At 48.5% G+C, this 19,407-nt stretch overlaps 1 protein-coding gene across 12 annotated transcripts in view; it reads right to left on the bottom strand.

Annotated features, from left to right (window-relative positions):
* LOC138520856 (complement decay-accelerating factor-like) overlaps positions 1-19,407 on the bottom strand; it is a 623,694-nt gene that overhangs the window by 492,806 nt on the left and 111,481 nt on the right. For all 12 annotated transcript variants that reach the window (XM_069633259.1, XM_069633263.1, XM_069633265.1 and 9 more), the window contains one exon: positions 920-1,114. In XM_069633259.1, coding sequence (XP_069489360.1) covers positions 920-1,114 — 195 coding nt within the window. The remainder of the gene's footprint in view (positions 1-919; positions 1,115-19,407) is intronic.

The raw sequence follows: 19,407 nt of genomic DNA, 5'->3' as shown, positions 1-19,407 counted from the left end.
AAGGAGAAGCATTTCAGGTGAGCTGGAGGCGCACACCCGAAGGATGGTCAGGTTGACCCAGAGCTCAACATTGAAGGATTGAAGCACACATTAGTTCTTAGTGCTACGTTGAAGTCTTGGGGAAGGGAACCCTGAGACTTGATGAACTACAAATACTGTGTTGAGGACAGGGCCTCAAGGCCCCTTTTGTTTCAACTGTGTTACTTTGAACTTGGGGAATGGAACACTGAGGAGTTTGTGAAACTATTTGAACTTGAACAAAGAAAATCTTTAAACTTTTTGTGGAACTTTCTTGAACTTGGGGAAGGGGAACTGAAGAGGAAGTTAAGAGCTGGAACACAATTCCTTTGATTATTGACATCCCTACACGTGGTTTAGCTTTAGTTGTGAGGGCAAGTATAGGTTTTGGACACAGACAGATGTAAGTTGAACTCTTTGATTAAGACTTTCCTTAATTTCGCTCAGGTAAGACATTCGATTTAATAAACCATTTTATTGTGAACTTTGAATCTGTTGTCTGTGTCTTGTTTCATGATGCCTTCGCAGTAGCCAGTTAATTATCATCATCAGCACTTTGAAATTTCATTATATTGGGATTGGTGCATATATTTCCAAATAGGTTTTTGCAGAGGAAGTCAATAAGGGTTAATAAAGGCCCCTTTGAGTAGAGATTCCATGTGTTGGATTCCAGTGTTTGGTGCAAAAAAAAAAATAGCTGCAGCACCTTGCATGTTTTAGCTATAACTAAATCATATATTGGCAATGTAGTTGTTAAAACATAACCCAAAGATCATCAGTAAAACACCCGATCTTTGGCCATGGGGATCTTTTCGATGTAGAGACATTATGTAAATTCCCCTGTGACTATTTCCTTAGGTCCACGCCATCACAAAGGCTTACAACCATATAAGCTACTTACGTTCACAGAATTCTTGAATATCTGACCACGATGAGTCTTCAGTACATGTTATTGTATCAGGCTTTCCAGGCGAGGGAACATATCCTTGAGATTCATTGCATACATATGTCACTCTGTCCCCAACAGCGTAGGTTGCGTCTGGACGCTCGTCTTTTATGGAAGCATTGCTTAACTCTTTTGGGCGGCCACAATCGCCTATTAAAAATTAAAAAAAACACAAACTTAAATCTTACAATGTACTTCTGAATTAATTAACATGGAATATAAAGCAGAAAATGGCTTAACAAATAAATCTAAAACGTGCAGCCAATTACTACAATTAAGATCAGCCTGGACCATACTCTTTTTACTTCATGTTGTTAACCTTTTCCTATGCATACATGTGTATTGCTGTCACAAAGAAAGGTATTTATAGAGCGTTGTGCCTCATCTGGTGAAATCATGGGCGTATTATGAGAAAATGATTGGAACAAATACAAAAAAAAGAGGTCTAATTAACATCTGCTCTAAACTAATCCCTCCAGATTAAGTATTATTGACCCCCATCTTGAAAAGTACACCAACATCTGATGTTATAATGATTCTTAACTAGCCACAACTCTTTACGCATTTCCTGCGATTATTACCACTGAATAACATGGACATTTTCTGGGCAATTGTTACTGGTTTTTGACAATTTCATTTATAACCAATAATGAACTCAAAATCTACCTTTCACTTATCTAAATCGATTCTCATACTCATGAGAACAGAATATTGCCAGTAAACGATGATAGTTCGATCATAAATGTATCTGATAAGTCCAGTAAATGTATACTTTATAGTATTGTGACCAAGCAATCTCCCAATGGCAAACTGAAATCTATGTAAAACAAGCCGTCAACAAAGACTTTGAGCCCAAGCTGTGCGCATAGTGCCAGTTTCTTAATAAATTTTAAGGTACAGCCCCAATGGTGTAAATCGAACCACAAACAGGGCCATGGGACCATACCAAATGCCTTTCAGCCCCAGGATTCTTCAGCCCTTGGTCCTTTATTCTAGTGTGCCAAGTCTGTTTCAATAGTAATATCCGAATGCTTAACAAAACCCCTACAAAAAGTAGAATAGCGTAAATACAATGGGCCAATAATGTGGGTAATATTTTTGAATTCATATTCAGGGTGCAACATGTGCACACAGCACTAGCTATTGCCTAGTGATATTTGACTCTTGGTGAGTAAGAAATGGCGTGGTGTCTGCTTGTACAGAATTGAAATGGCAAGGGACTTTTATATGGCTGGCCAGTAGCGCAAAACTCGAATTTATGCCGCTTGCATATTGCACAATTAGTCGACCCACAATCATTAGTCCAGCATTCCAAATCACTGGTTTACTGCAGAGGCAAATATTTCAAGATGCAAGCTACTAGACAGGCATGAAAAGTACTTCTCCCTGCAAGATATCCATATAAATGCAGCACACCAATTGTTACTCACCAAGCGACAATGATGTATGATATGGCATTTATAAACGCGCCTATACACAAGTGTTTCAATTATCACTAGCCAATGGTGAGTGTCGAGTGAAAATTGAGGCCTGGTTTTCTACCAATTTTAATGATAGGTTTGTTCAATAAATGTATGTATTTGCATATTGGGAGATAAACTTTGCTCTCTGGTAGGCCAATCAAACCTGAAGTATGAATGGTGTCGCTCCTTTAAACCTTTAAAAATATGCATTTCCAACTTTATAGCTACAGACCTCTGACCCTGAAATTGATACTGCATAGAGCTTGTTAGATGTCCAAGGAGACTGTCCCAAGTCGTCCTGAGTGACGATTGGGAGAACAGTGCTTCCCGCGTCAATGCCCATGGCTAAGGAAAATGAACACTCACTATCCGTATACGGATACCTCAGACTCTGAAGAGGAACTTGACATACTCCTGTAAGCAGCGGTTTGGGCTTCACTTCTGAAATGCTACAAAAGAATGAGTGCAGACAATCAATTTCTCATTCAAGATCAAAAAGCACGCTGGATACTGATTAAGCTCATTTTATGTTATTGTGATTCATCCCACGCACCACTGCCATTTCCATGGTTTCCAGGTACCCAGGCGATCTGAAAAGGAAGGGGGTTGGGATGGGTTAGTTAGTGGAATTTAGGGGGAAACGGTTGCTGTGTCCTGGTTTGTTTATAGTTGATCGACGACGTGTGGCATTTGATGCGTGGTTGTATATGCGTCTGGGGTGTTGTGGAGAGTCAGTAGAGGGCTTGTAGTTTTGGGTGCTTTTGTTTTTGGTCACTGAGGTGCAGAGGAGTTGCTGGGGGGGTTAAGGGGGTTATAGCCCCTGGTCTTTCGGTTGTAGCCCCGGATAGAATCTCGGGAGCTACAACCAAAAGTCTAGCTAGCCCCCAGTCCGGACAGTTCCGACATTAGCGTAGCCCTGGGTCATTTCCAGACTTAGCAACGCCCCTGCTGAGGTGTGTGTCTTGTTTCGTCAGTGTTGGAGGGTGGCTATGCAGAGTATTAGAGAGTTGTTAGTAGGTGCTCTTTTTTGCGCATCAGTGCACAGCAGGATTCAGCACAATGGCAAAATAAGGAGTGCAACAAGATTCAGTACAATATCAAACTTAAGTGAGCAGCATGATTCAACCTAATGGCAAACTTCAGAGTGCAGCAGGGTTCGACACAAAAGTAGACTTTAGAGCACAGCGGGGTGCAACCGCAATTTCATTTCATCATTTGGATAGCGCCTTTTACCATGGGTATGGTTCCAACGCGCTCTAGGTTGAATGCAATCGGAGCGACTGAAGTCTGAAGTATTGGAAAGTTAGGAGGTGTTAGTATGCATGTGTGCATAATGGCCATTAAAGGTTTCGAGGGCTTGGCCGGGTCCCTGCTAGCCGTCTATGTCTAATTGGCATGTGTATGGGCGGAGAGAGGTACACTAGGAACATTTGCAATGCCAAAATAAGGAGCGCAACAAGATTGAATGCAATGTTAAACTTCAGTATGCTATTCTTAACCGTTTAGCTAAATTCAGGGGTATCCACTAAAAATGTAGCCAACAGAAATGTAACCAGTGAAAAAGGCATGCTGAAAATACATCTGCAGTGAAAAAGTTGCCAAGTAAAAAGTAGTCATAAAATGCAGCTGAAAGTAGCGAACAATGTAGTGCTGCTAGGGTAATTGGTAGGGTTAAGGAGGGTTTAGTGGGCTTGTGATTGCCTAGGTTAGGGTTAGAATAGGGGCGAGGGTAAGGATAGGTGTTAGCAGAAAGATCGGGGGTAGGATTAGAATGAATATGTTGGCGTTTTGTTCGTTCTTAGGGGTGTTAGGGTGTGGGTTTCCGTAAAGAGATACAGAGGTTAGAAAGGGCTGGTGACGTTTGCGTAGAATAGCGGTTAGGAAAAACATAGGTTAGTATTACAGCAAAGGTTTGGGTTAGGGCAAGGGCTATGTAATTTGTGGCGAGCTGGTCATAGGCTTGGGGATAGGTTCACTGTTCATTTTCTATTTATTTTGCGTTTAGTAATATGCAAATAAAATGCTTTAATAAAATGCTTTAGTGCACAGAAGGGTTAGTGTTCTGTGAGAGTTCAGGGTAGGATAATGGTTGTAATTAGAGTTAGGGGAAGATTGAGGAACGGACTTACAGTGACTGTGGAGGTTTCGTTAGAGGTTTCGGTCATATTTAGGGTTACATCCTTGTACTATTGTGTATTTCAAAATTGCTTTAACCTTATTACTGGCAGCATTTTCACATTTTGCTTTTGCTTTTATTGAACGACTACATTTTATAAAAACGACTTTTTGCTGACTACATTTTCACAAGACTACATTTTCCTGGGGACATTTTCACGTAGAACTAATTCACAACAGTGGCTATGGTTTATTTATTTTTTGCAAGCTGTTATCATTGTTGTTTGATTACTACGGTTCAACATGGCATGGATATGACTTACACATGTACTCGGTGAAGTATTAAAGTCGCCATGCCAATTCCAATCACATTCCTCATTACTCAACCCACCCCGCTCTCCAACTCCTTTGCTACTCTCATATGCCCTCAGCACACCACCCACCGCAGTCCAACATTCTGTGGAGTATCTGGAACAATACAGAATCCCCCCGGTTTGATTCTCTGGCCCCCTACCTTGTGTACATTTCACGGTTTCCTATCATTCCCATTCCACTTTTTTCATGGTGGTTTTAAATCAGGTGTAGATGTCAGCTATTTCAGAATCTGTCCCCAGTCCATCCCTGTAGCCTCTTCTTCCTCCATCTCCCCCTCTTTTCATAGTACTACTGTCATCTCAGTGAAGCCCCCTTTGTACATGCCGAACCCACGCCTGTATTGCAGGGCCCGTGGGACTCTTCCATGATATAGCAATTCGTCTCTTAGACGAAATCAATAAGAACTGCGTCATTTTCCCCTTTGTCTCGCCCTCTTTCTCCCCACCGGGATGAGCCCTAAGTAACCCATAGATGGGGTGCGACGGTAAGCTCCATGTACCAGCAATTTGACCCTAGCTACCACTCCATTCCAAATGATGGCATTTAGTCTGCACATGGTCATGTAAACTCTATGCAAGAAATAAAATGTAATCAAGCAGCACCTCGCGTTGCTTGACACTTACTTGACCTGTTTCCATTTCGTATCCATGTGATTTCTGGCATCTCTTGCCCTAGGTCCCTCTCCCACTTGACCTTGACCCCCAGGTCCGTTTGTGGTACACCCTCCAGGAACCCCCTACATAGTCGTTTGATGGCACCCCTCCCCCACCCAGTCAGCAATGAGTGCAACCCTGGGTCTGTTTCTGGTTCCTCCGGAATCTCTCCCCATATTTCTGCCATCCTCTTTACCACCCGTGCATATATCAAGAAAAAAACCTCAGCATGCCGGATTGATTTCCCCACTGTTCAAATGAGAGCAATTTGCCTCCTTCAAAGAAGTCCCCCATCTTGTGGCATCCGTCACTGCGCAATTAACATCTTGAAGAATACTTTCTTAATCATAGGCAGGATATTTACAAAGTAGTAGAGTAAGCAGGAGAGAACCACCATTTTGCACAAGGCTAACCTCCCCATCAGGAATAGTGGCAATGTTTTCCAGAAATTAATTGAGTCTCCAACGATGCCAGCGCTCTGCCTGAATTATATTCAGGCGTGTCCTCTACGTCATGGAATATCTGTATCCCTGTACAGCGAAAGGATTTGAGTTACCACTTAATTGCCCAATCTAGCAGAGTCTCCCTCCCTATGTTTCTCAAAGATGCCAGAGATTGTAATATCCAAGAAATTAATTTTAGACTCGTTATGGCTCCCTGTGAATTTTAAATATGACTTCTGGTCATTAAACCAAGAGAAGAATGTTTTGAAACTCTTTACATCTCTGTTCGCCCTTCAAGTGTGTGATTTGGCCTTACCTACCAGGGTCGGCCCTTTTGTTTAGCCCTGGTGTCCCTTTATATCGCATATATTCTCAGAAGTCCATCTAATTTCAATACAGTGCCTGTACCTAAACATGCACATACATTTAATACAAAAGGTCCACCTAAATTCAATGAAGTGGCTATACACTTTTGCATGCATCTACATTCAGTAGAGTGGCTGTTCTTAAGAATACAGCTAGGTTTTACCTGGAAGTAGCTGAAGACAACCTTTGAGGCCTGGCTGGGAGCGCTTAGGGCGAACAGGCAAACAGGCGACAGAGGTGCCCTAGGGAGTGCCCTTTGCCTCTTTGCCTTGGCCATTAGCCTGCTGCCCAGGCAAGGCTGCCATGGGGGCATCTGTGATAAGGCACTCAGAGAGGGTCAGTTGATCCAGTTCCAGCAACAAAACACTGGGTACATGGGGGGCGGGGGAGCAGAGGGAGGGAGCGAGGGAGGGCTGAGGGCATGTGAGAAGGAAATGGAGGCTTCCATGCTCCCACCACTCACCAGGTCACAAAGGAGGCCTGCAGCTGGAACACCACAAGAGCAGTGGGGAGAGCTAGTTTTGCCTTATCCCGGCATGCAGCGTTAATATAGCAAATTTAACCTGAAATAAAGCTTGTCCGCTGGAGGTGTGGTCAGGCAAATGCTGATTCTGTAGGCCTTTTGTTGAACTGTAAAACAATTACAGGGAGGTACGAATAAAGCTACAATTGTTTTGAAATTTATATTTTCATTCCGACCACCCCATCTAATGATCTCAAATCTCTCGTTTGCCCTTGATGGAAATAGAGTCGATGTGGTCAATTAAAAATGCTTTTGAGATTGTCAAACATGTTACATTGAAAAAACAAAAATTCTTACAACATGATATGATAGTTTATTTATACAGCGCCTATGCACAATGTGTTTCAAAGCGCTTCAAGGCAAGAGAGGGAACAAGGGAAAATACAATGACATTCTTACAGGCCATGAACAGTAAGGATGTGAAATTAACTATTGTACTCGGCCTGACGACATTTCACATAGTGCAAGAGCTAAGGCATAGATAAGGAAGGGAGGGGGAGAGCGGCAAGGAAATGGAAACAGACAGGCGACTACCATACTAGGCCTGACGACATTTCTGGTAAAGCCAGAGAAAAACAAAAAGGTGAGGGATAGGGGTGCGGAAAGGGAGGGGAGGAACAAAACAAGCAACTATCGTACTAGGCCTGACGACTTTTCAGATAGTACTGGAGGGGTGGGGGGGACAAGTATGGGGGTGGGGGAGGAGACAGACAAGGTTGCTATTATACTAGGTCCAGGGCCAATTCTGATAGAGTGAGTTCATAGAAGAAAGTAAGGGGAGGAGATAGGAAAAGGGAGAGGAGGAGAGAACAGAGAGTAAGCAGTCAAAAAAAGACATGAGAACAGAAGGTTGGATCCAAGGCTTAGCCTCCCAGTCTAAATTGGATGCAGACTCGGGGACGAGATGCAAAGGTTTAAAAAAAATATGGAACAAATATTTAGATTCATATGAAGTCTGGACCAGCAATTTGTATTGTGGCGACCCAGAAGAAGGACTCGGACTACAGTACGTTATGATTCAATTGCGTTTATTTAAATAAAGAAAATGCCTATCTGGCACTACTGCTATGAGGGAAGTTCCCTGGCTTATAAATGAAAAACTAAGGGTGTTCATCAAAGCCCCAAAAGAAATAGTCCGGAGTACAAATCCCAGGTAACTAAATGGTCCTACCGCTTTAGAAAACCTAATTAAAGAGGAGGCTGGTGCAATAGACTCTATCCCTGGCTTCTGCCTGGCCCAATCACTTGGCAGGACTTTCAGTGAATTTTAAATGTTCATCATCCAGGTTTCCTTTTTACACAGTTCTCCTTATTAACTCTACCGGGGTCTTGGACTCCTCAAACTCGTATGGCCGTCAGACTGGCAAGCTTCCTCTCAATCAACTCAATAGGGCATCTGCCTGCCCAGGTTTATCAGGCTCCCGTAACCTTCTGTGGCTTTCTCAGCCTTGGTTCAAAGTGTTAGTATCTCTTCAAATCTGATTTGTAGGAGAGCTTGCTCGATCTGGTTTCGCAGGCTTCTGTAACCGGGTCAGTTTTCCCAGCCTTGCTTTAAAGTGTCTGTACCTCCCTGCAATCTATTCTCAGAGTCAGTTGCTGGGCCCAAGGCCGACTATGCCTTCCTCGTCGTTGCGCCACCAGAGGAAACGGGTGCTTCTCCATCTCTGTTTCTTCTCCTACCGGGGCTTATAGGTCAGTCGGGAAAGCCAGCCTCTCACTCTACACACTTCCGCTAAGCGGTCTAGCATGGCTCTGCCCCTCCTGGATGACGATCCATCAGAGGCTCGCCTCTGCGCAGGGATCTTCCTCCTCCCTGCATAGCGTTCATGCGAGAACCAGCATTACAAACAGCCAAAAGATTTGAAGAAATGTTACTGTTTGCTGTTTTTAAAACAGAAGTAACAACAGTCTTTCCATTCCCCGTCTAGGCGGATAAGGTGTTGTGGACTCGAGAGTTCCTTGCCGGAATGGAAGTCCTTGTCCCCAAGAGAGAAGACATTCCCAGTCACATCCCACTTGCCCACACCCCTAGGGAGGGTCTTGCTGAGAGGGCTCACCTCCATACCTTCAAAGGGGCTGCTCCCCTTGGGGAGAAGGGGCAAATCGTCCAGATTTGTAAAAGAATGTTTATATGTACTGTGACAAATCTGTGGATGTCGTCCCTTCTCCCGTAGTGGGGGGTGGGACCTTTCCCATGGGGCCAGGGCGGTGCATCCACAGTACAATTGTGCACCAAGGGAGGATCACATGGGGAAGGATGCCCCTTATTGGATTTGAAATGACCATTCTCAGAGAACGTGGTATATCCCACTTCAATACACCCAAGCCCTTCTCCATTGCCAAATCCTCCTTCCCCCCCTCTTTAGATAGAGCCAATGTGTTCTGTTGTCAAGTTAGTCAACCTAATATACTTGAAAGGACTAAAACACCAGAGACCACAAAGTATGCTACATATGGCTCTATTTCAAGTACTGTGAAGTAGAGTTTGACGATAACTCTGGAGAACCAGAGTGAACGGTCTAGCCTCTCAGGATATGTGATTGGCTCAAAGCAATTCAACAATTCAGCGAGGGAGTTCAAAGGCAGCTCAGCTGAGACGCTGAGGGAGAACTGACTTCCGAGGAGGAACTGCAAGAGCCGTGTACTAGACAAGCAGACGTGAGCTGAAAGGGACGCCATGAACGGAGAAGGAGGACCCGAACGTGGTCCAGAATGGAAGGACTACTCGCGTTGCAGCCGAGTCGAACCTCTGGGCACCTGTCATGATTCCTGCCCCTCAAGTCCCCAGCCCTCCAAGATGTCAGGCTGGAGCCAGGCCACGATCACCTACATGGCCCTCAAGAGCCTCTCCATCCCTCCAAAGACCCACTTGGAGTCAGACTTGGCGCTTGTGGCACCAGACTCACTCACTCCCATAGGATAACATTGGGGATTAGGCTTGTAGTGCATTGATGGGGACAAGATGGATGTCCCCACATATTTTGGTTCCCAGAACTGCATGTGCAGTCTAGTCGTTTGGGTGTGGTTCAGCCCAGAGACACCTGGGATACCCAGAGACTATTTAAGCCACGCCCAGGCTGAGAAACATGCTTTGCGTTTTCTGCACCTGCAGCGTGACACTCGCTGTGTTCGGATCGGTCTCCAGTAGGCCTGCATCTTTCTTCTGCGCTCAGCTCCTGCAAGAACAACAACACTGTTAGGAACAGACTTACCTTGCGGCGCTTCTGCCCATCATTCATCGCTCCTTCTGTTCTGCGGGCATCTTCGGCGTTGTCATTCCCATCCCGGCATGCCGCTTCCTTACGAAAAGGGAAAAGAACAGAAAAAAGGCATTAGTAAGCATTCTGCAAATCTTCGCTTATTTTTAAATGCTGTACAAGCTTCAAACGCTTAGCTGAATCCCAGCCACTCTGGGGGAACTCAGTCTCCGGAACTTCTCATCCATCTGCAAGAGGGAAAAGACACTCCAGGTTAGCGTGGAAACATCTAGAGGCGCCGCATATCGCGCTTACTCACCGCATTTGTTCTTCATAACCGGCATCCACGCTGAAAACGTTGCGGAACCTAAAAGACAAAGAAAAAGAACTCAGTTCAATACAAATATGAAAGGGGTGCATCGCGCATTGCACTCTCACTCACCTTCAGCGCTACTCATCTCAGCAGCACGCCGCCATCCCCGGACGCCGGCCATCATCTAAGGAAGGAAAGGAACAAAGTTAGAGAACTGTTCAAAAGACTCATTATACTTACCTGTCGGACTCTTGCCAGTGAAGTAACTAGGCAGCAACGAGCCTGCATCAATCAACGCGCCCCTGCGCTGAAAGCAGGACAGAGAGCACACTATCCAAGAAAACAAGGTGAGCTGTGGATCAAAGGGAAGGGTTGGACCCCAGGTAAGAAGGGGTCCAAGCACACAGAGACAATAGGGAGTTAAACTCTACCAATCCTGTGTTTCAGGCCCAGTCTCCAGTCGAATAGTCTCCAGGGAAGAGTTTAAGGTCGTAAGAGGTCAGAACAGGCTGAGTGACGTCCCCGTGGATACCGGGTGAGCGTTACAGAACGCAAAGCCTCACATCAAAATCCACCTGGGCATCATGGAAATGTCAGAAAACGACCAGTTAGCCCACATGTTGGGGCAGCTACGTTCCGAAGTACATGCAGCCAGGCAGGAGACCAAAACCCTGAGGAGAGAGCTGATAGTAGCCAAAGAACGCACTGATGATTTAAGCCGGCAACTTCTCCAGTCCCAAGCAGGGCATGCACCACTGCCGGGAAACGTGCCCTCGATGCCAGCGCCATCAGCCAATCCCGTTCAGATAACCCTTCGTGGGGCAGTTACCTTGGCCCCGCCCGAGCGATTTACGGGGGATCCCAAGAGGTTTGCAACGTTCATGAACCAGTGCTGCCTACCCGAGTGATAGCGCTGCGGACCGGTCCGTACCCTTTGTGGCCCAAGACGATCGTTTGCTGCATGACTTCAGCGGCTTTCAGCAGGAGATGGAAAAGCTGTTCTCCCGTCGTACTCATGGGCAGGCATTAGACAACGAACTTCTGTCCCTACGCCAAGGGAATCAAGACCTATTTACATACATAGCCACGTTCAATAGACTCGTAATTGAAGCAGAATGACCAGTGGAGAGGAGAACCACGTTATTTCATTAGGGGTTGCGGGGGGAGCTCAAGGATGTTCTCGCACAAGTAAAACACCCCGAAAGACTGCACAGAATTAAGTGACCATGTTGTTCAACTGGATCATAGGTTGCAGGACCAAAGAGCAGATCGTACCAGACCGGACCCTCGCCCTATGTATGTGCGTTCAAAGGACAATACTGCCCGAACAACGGAAAGTTCAGGAGAACCAATGCAAATCGGGGGGGGGGGGGTCAGACCCCCTTGACTAAAGCGGAAAGGGATAAAAGGAGACAGCAGCAGTTATGTCTGTACTGTGGAAGGTCAGGTCATTTCCTTAAAGAATGCCCTGTGAAGCCACTGAGGAGGACGGTAGGGGCCACGGACAAGGAAGATACCATCAAGGAATCGGAAAACTCCCCAGCCCGCAAATGTAGGGGTCCACTTGTTGAGCGAAGAAAGTGAACTACAGATCTCCCATGTGAACTACAGACCTCCCATTTTGCACTATCTGTGGTCTTGATCAATCACCATCAACCATCTCGGATGCACGCAGTAAGAGCGTACGTAGACAGTGGAGCCGTTGGGAATTACATCGACCAGGATCTTGCGGCAAAGATGAGGCTTCCGTTATGCCCTAAATCAACCACTGACACTGTTACCACTGTCAATGACACGGAAATAGCTTCTGGTCCAGTATCCCAATGCACTGGAGCTTTAACCCTTCTGTACCAGGATGGACACCAAGAATCTATCGTTTTCGACCTCATTAAGGCACCACAGTTCCAGTTGATTTTGGGAATGCCATGGTTGGTAGCTCACAATCCTCGAATCAATTGGCAAGAAAAAGAATTGGCCTTTACCGAGACTTGCACCCACACATGTTATCGCCAAGAGAAACAGCCAATAGACACCAGAATCTCCACGCTTGCGACTGTGGCAATCGGCACCCTACCAAGTGAATACCAGGACTTTCAAGATGTCTTTCAGAAAGAACAGGCTAATACCCTGCCACCGCATAGACCATACGATTGCCAAATCGACCTGATACCCGGCGCACAAATCCCTTGTGGGCAAATTTACGCACTCACGGAACCAGAAAACCAGCACCTGAAGGCCTATCTTGACCAATTCCTGGCCAACGGGTTCATCCGTCCCTCGAAGTCTCCAGCAGCCAGTCCTCTATTCTTCGTACCAAAAAAGGAGGGGGGACTTGAGAACGTGCATCGACTATCGCGCACTGAACCAGATTACCGTAAAAAAAACGCTACCCCCGCCACTGATCCCTGAATTGCTTGATCAAGTCAAAGATGCCCAAATCTACACAAAACTAGACCTAAGGGGGGCATATCACCTTGTTCGCGTAAAACAGGGGGGACGAATGTAAAACTGCTTTTCGCACCAAATACGGCTTGTACGAATATCAAGTGATGCCCTTTGGCCTTTGCAACGCGCCTGCTGCATTTCAATACTTCATGAACGATGGCCTACGGGAATTGATTGATGTCTGTGCTCTAGTGTACATCGACGATATCCTAGTATAATCCGCATCAAAGCAGGACCACGTTGAACACGTCCGATCCGTATTGGAGAAACTCCGTCAACACCAGCTCTACGCCAAGCTCGAAAAGTGCTCATTCCACGTCTCCGAGGTGGAATTCCTGGGCTTTATTCTCAGCCCGAATGGAATCTGAATGGATGTACACAAGGTAGATGCTATCCTGAACTGGCCATCCCCAAATTCATTCAAGGGGGTTCAAAGTATGCTGGGTTTTGCAAACTTCTACCGCCGGTTAATCCCAGGATTTTCGCAAATCGTGCATCCCATCACGCAGTGTTCCAGATAAGATTTTGAGGTGGGAGTATTTTATGCATGCTTTTTCAAATTAGAGAAAATGCAATATCAAGAGAGTAAAAATGTGTTTTCTCCTCTACAAGTGAGCAAAACGTATCCAACACATACCGTCAAATAGTATATTTTAAAGCGCAATATGTAGAGAGGTGATGGAAGTCTTTCTTGAAAGTAACAGCTTTAAAGTTTTACTGCGTTTGTTCCAAGTACATTTTTCTGAACAAATACAGTAAAACGTTAACACTGCCAGCTTTGGGGAAAGGCTTCCCCCGCCTCTCTGCCTAACAAAATGCAAGTGCGCACATCCAGGGGTGCACCTAGGCTAAAATTTAGGCAGGGCTAACCCTTCAAATGTTGGGAGGGGCACCAACTTCAGAGACGGTGGAGAAGTGGCAAACCTACTTGTGTAGGGGCATCTAACTACATTACTCATTGAAATGAGACTATTCCAGTGCAGCGTCAATGTTACAGAGGAGGGGGTCAGGGGGAGAGGCTGCAAAAAGACGGGCGACTACAATTTACTATGCCTGACGGCAATTGGGGTAGTGCCGGAGATTACAGAAGGGAGGCAAGGCGGTGAAGGGAGGGGCGGAGAGACGAGGGTGGGAGGAGAGGGGAAAGGATGCAAGGCAGGAAGGGGGTGAGGGGGAAAGGGAAACATCACGGAGGGCAGGGGGGGTGAGAGGTGGACTTTAAGAGAAAAGGGGGGAAGGGGAGAGGAGGGGACTGTAAGAAGGGAAGGGTGGAGAGGAGGGTGCCCTGAGTGAAAAAGGGGCCAGAGGGGGCACACAGACACACTAGGGGGGCAGTAGGGGCAGACAGGCTCACCGGGGGAGCAGAGGGGGCACACAGACACACCCGGGGGGCAGAGGGGGAACACAGACACACTCGGGGGCAGAGGGGGAACACAGACACACTCGGGGGGCAGAGGGGGACCACAGACACACTGGGGGGACAGTGGGGGCACACAGACGCACTGGGGGGGCAGAGGGGGCACACTGACACATTTGGGGCCAGAGGGGGAACACAGACATACTGGGGGGGCAGTGGGGGCACACAGGCACACTAGGGGGCAGAGGGGGCACACAGCCACAATTCGAGGGCAGAGGGGGAACACAGACTCATTCGAGGGGCAGTGGGGGCACACAGGCACACTGGGGGGCAGAGGGGGCACACAGGCACACTGGGGGGCAGAGGAGAACACAGACACAATCGAGGGGCAGTGCGGGCACACAGGCACACTAGGGGGGCAGAGGGGCACACAAGACAATTCGGGGTCAGAGGGGGAACACAAACACATTCGAGGGGCAGTGGGGCACACAGGCACACTAGGGGGCAGAGGGGGCGCACAGGCACATTCGAGGGGCAGTAGGGGCACACAGACACTTACGGGGGGCAGTAAGGCACACACACTTACGGGGGCAGAGGGGGAGCACAGACACATTCGAGGGGCAGTGGGGGTACACAGGCACATTCAAGGGGCAGTGGGGGCCCACAGACACTTACGGGGGTAGAGGGGGAACACACAGACGCATTTGAGGGGCAGAGGGGGAACACAGACGTATTCGAGGGGCAGAGGGGGCACACAGGCACACTGGGGGCACAGGGGACACACAGGCTCACTGGGGGTCAGTGGGGGCACACAGACACATTCAGGGGCAGAGGGGGAACACAGACACATTCGAGGGGCAGAGGGGGCACACAGACACACTGGGGGGCAGAGGGGGTACACAGGCACACTGGGGGCAGCGGGGGCACACAGACACATTCAGGGGCAGAGGGGGAACACAGACACATTCGAGGGGCAGAGGGGGCACACAGACACACTGGGGGGCAGAGGAGGTACACAGGCACACTGGGGGGCAGCGGGGGCACACAGACACATTCAGGGGCAGAGGGGGAACACAGACACATTCAGGGGCAGAGGGGGAACACAGACACATTCAAGGGGCAGTGGGAGCACACAGGCACATTCAAGGGGCAGTGGGGGCACACAGGCACATTCGAGGGGCAGAGGGGGAACACAGACACATTCGAGGGGCAGAGGGGGAACACATGCATTTGAGGGGCAGAGGGCGCACATGGGCACACTGGGGGGCAGTGGGGGCGCACAGACACATTCAGGGGCAGAGGGAGAACACTGACACATTCGAGGGGCAGTGGGGGCACACAGACACATTCGAGGGGCAGTGAGGGCACACAGACACTTACGGGGGCAGTGGGGGCACACAGCCACTTACGGGGGCAGAGGGGGTACACAGACACATTCGAGGGGCAGTGGGGGCACACAGACACACTTAACGGGGGCAGAGGGGGAACACAAACATTTGAGGGGCAGAGGGGGGCACACAGACACACTGGGGGGCAGAGGGAGCACACAGGCACACTGGGGGGCAGTGGGGGCGCACAGACACATTCAGGGGCAGAGGGAGAACACAGACATTCGAGGGGCAGTGGGGGAACAGACACATTCGAGGGGCAGTGGGGGCACACGGGCACTTATGGCGGGTAGTGGGGGCACAGACACTTACGGGGGCAGAGGGAGAACACAGATACATTCGAGGGGCAGTGGGGGCACACACACACTATGGGGGCAGAGGGGGAACACAGACACATTCGAGGGGCAGTGGGAGCACACAGGCACATTCGAGGGGCAGAGGGGGAACACAGATGCATTCAGGGGCATAGGGGAACACAGATGCATTTGAGGGGAAGAGGGCGCACACAGTAACACTGGGGGGCAGAGGGAGCACACAGGCACACTGGGGGGCAGTGGGGGCGCACAGACACATTCAGGGGCAGAGGGAGAACACAGACACATTCGAGGGGCAATGGGGGCACACGGGCACACCCGAGGGGCAGTGGGGGCACACAGGCACATTCGAGGGGCAGTGGGGGCACACAGGCACATTCGAGGGGCAGTGGGGGCACACTGGCACATCCGAGGGGCAGTGGGGGCACACAGGCACATTCGAGGGGCAGTGAGGGCACACAGACACTTACGGGGGGCAGTGGAGGCACACAGACACTTACGGGGGCAGAGGGGGAACACAGACGACATTCGAGGGGCAGTGGGGGCACACAGGCACTTACGGGGCGGCAAAGCGGCGTACCTTGGTGGACAGGGGTAGAGAGGGCCAGGAGTGTCTGAGTGGGCCTTGTGAGGAGGGCAGGCCAAGCCTGCCGGCCTCCTCATTGGCCCAGTTGTAAGAGGCCATGCCCAATCACAGGCACCCAGCGTTGAAAACAAAAGCACACCAGCGCTGATGGAAGGAAACTGCCATCTTGGAATGGTCATGCCTCGTGGGGTCAGTGAGGCCAGCACACAAAAAAGCACATCAGCAGACACACGACTCTGCCAAAATTCTCAAAAAGTACACAATCATAACACGAAGCAGATGCCACACCTCAGAGTTCAATTTAGCCAGAGTCACAAAGTCAACTGTGGCACCATCGTGCACCGGAACATAGAGCCCAGGAGGGGGCTTACCTACAGATGTTAATGCAGGGCCCCAGGATGTGAAGAGGAACGCATTGTTCCAGCTGCTCTGGTCGCTGTAGAAGGAGGAAATGAAAGCTAGCATTTGCTAAATATGTGTTCCAGCGCCATCTACTGGAATGAAAGAATAGGGGAATTCTCAACAAAGTACTGTGGCCAGCCTGCGTAAATGGTACGAAAATAAAAATAAAATGTGGCGTATTTACATTATTTTAATGCGTAAAAAGCACCATACGCTCCTTATCTGGAGGGCTGCGATCACGTCATTAATAAGGAAAAGCAACAAAAAGTTCCAGTGGACAACAGAATCCGAGGAGGCTTTCCAGGAACTCAAAGCAAGATTCACATCTGCCCCAATCTTACACCACCCTCGCCCTGATCTCCCATACCTGGTGGAAACGGACGACTCAAGCATGGCTATGGGAGCCGTCCTCTCACAAAAGGACCCCGAAACGGGCCAGTTACACCCTGTTGCCTTCTGGTCGCGTAAATTCACACCCCCTGAACTCAATTACGCTATCACAGACAAAGAACTCCTGGCCATTAAGTCAGCCTTTAAGGCATGGCGGCACTACCTCTTGGGGGCCAGACACACAATCACCGTGATAACTGACCACCGGAACCTCCAGTACCTAAAAACGTCAAAGGCCCAATCCTCACGACAACTACGTTGGGCTCTTTATTTTGCTGAATAGGACTACGTGATTACATTTCGACCAGGGGTGAAAAACAGGAAGGCCGATGCCCTTTCCTGTATGGGGGTGGAAGAGCAAGGGTATCAGACCCCTGACCCAATAGCAATCATCCCGAGTGACATGCTCCTAGGAATCACAGCAACCATAACTCAGAAAGAATTACATGAAGAAATCCAAAACCTGATGAGTCTGGAGCAATTACAAGCGTGGAGTGCACAAGGAGAACATTACATGATAAAAGATCAGTTGCCCTACTTCAGGAATCGTTTATTCTTACCAAACCAAGAACTACGAGAACAAGTCATGTCCGGTTATCATGATTCCTTGATCGAGGGCCACCCCGGAATCGCTAAAACCCTAGCCAAGGTAAAACGAAATTATTGGTGGCCCACGTGGCGTAAAGACATTATCCAATTCATCCTATCTTGTGAAGTGTGTGCTCAAAACAAGCCATCCAAGCAGAAACCGGCTGGGCTATTACAACCATTGGAAATCCCACCAGCACCCTGGCACACGTTGTCCCTCGATTTTATTACTGATTTACCACCCAGTCAAGGGTTTAACACGATTCTTGTGGTCGTGGACCTATTTTCAAAAATGGCACATTTCATTCCTCTTAAGGGGCTCACAAATGCTTCCACTCTGGCAAAGGTATTTCTTGAAGGCATCGTACGGCTCCATGGGTTTCCTTCAGTTTTGGTCTCAGACCGAGGTACTCAATTCGTATCTAACTTCTGGAGAAAATGCTGCTCTATGGCCCAGATCGACATCCGGCAATCCACCAGTCACCATCCCCAAACGGATGGTCAAACTGAGAGGACAAATCAGACGCTCGAGCAGTATCTGCGTTGCATGTTACACCAAGCTGAAGGAAGCTGGTTCGCCCTATTATGGATAGCTGAATATGCTTCTAATAATTCCCTACACAGCAGCACTGGGCAGACACCCTTTTATACCATGTATGGCAGGCACCCATGTACTTCTGAGTCGGACATTCCTACAACCCTGGAAATGCCAGCAGTCAAAACCTTGCACACGACCATTTCTCAAACCTTTAAAAGGGCAGCTGAACACCTACTTCAAGTTAAGAATCGCCAAAAGAAGTTTGCTGATCAACACCGAGCAAAGGCCCCCAATTACCAAGTGGGAGACAAAGTCTAGCTGGCGTCTAAACACGTGTCCATTAAAGGAACCCAAACTTTCCGTCCAAGATACCTGGGTCCATTCACCGTCACCTCCGTGATAAATCCTGTGGCGGTCAGACTAGCTTTGCCATCAAACATGCAGATTCATCCTGTGTTCCACGTGTCTCTCCTTAAACCTGTTCAACCTGGGACCCGGGTAGCAACGCCACCGCAGCCAGTAGTAGTCGCCGGGGAGCCAGAATTAGAAGTCAAGGACATCCTCGATTCAAAGTACGTCAGATCCAAATTATAATACTTAGTAGACTGGAAGGGGTATGGTCCACAAGACAGGACATGGGAGCCTTGTGAGTACATCCATGCACCTTGCTTGCTTAGACGATTTCATCAAAACCATCCAACCAAACCAGGACCAGACAGAAGAGCCAACTTGAGAGGGGCCTTGGGGGGGGGGGGGTGCTGTCATGATTCCTGCCCCTCATGTCCCCAGCCCTTCAAGAGGTCAGGCTGGAGCCAGGCCACGATCACCTACATGGCCCTCAAGGGCCTCTCCATCCCTCCAAAACCCACTTGGAGTCAGACTTGGCGTTTGTGGCACCAGACTCACTCACTCCCATAGGATAACATTGGGAATGGACTTGTAGTGCATTGATGGGGAAAAGATGGATGTCCCCACATATTTTGGTTC

Source organism: Ambystoma mexicanum, chromosome 13, assembly GCF_040938575.1.
Source record: "Ambystoma mexicanum isolate Mex_15411 chromosome 13, UKY_AmexF1_1, whole genome shotgun sequence".
Taxonomy (NCBI): domain Eukaryota; kingdom Metazoa; phylum Chordata; class Amphibia; order Caudata; family Ambystomatidae; genus Ambystoma; species Ambystoma mexicanum.
The sequence above is the reverse complement of the archived record's forward strand: the minus strand, read 5'-3'. Positions and strand labels throughout refer to the sequence as shown.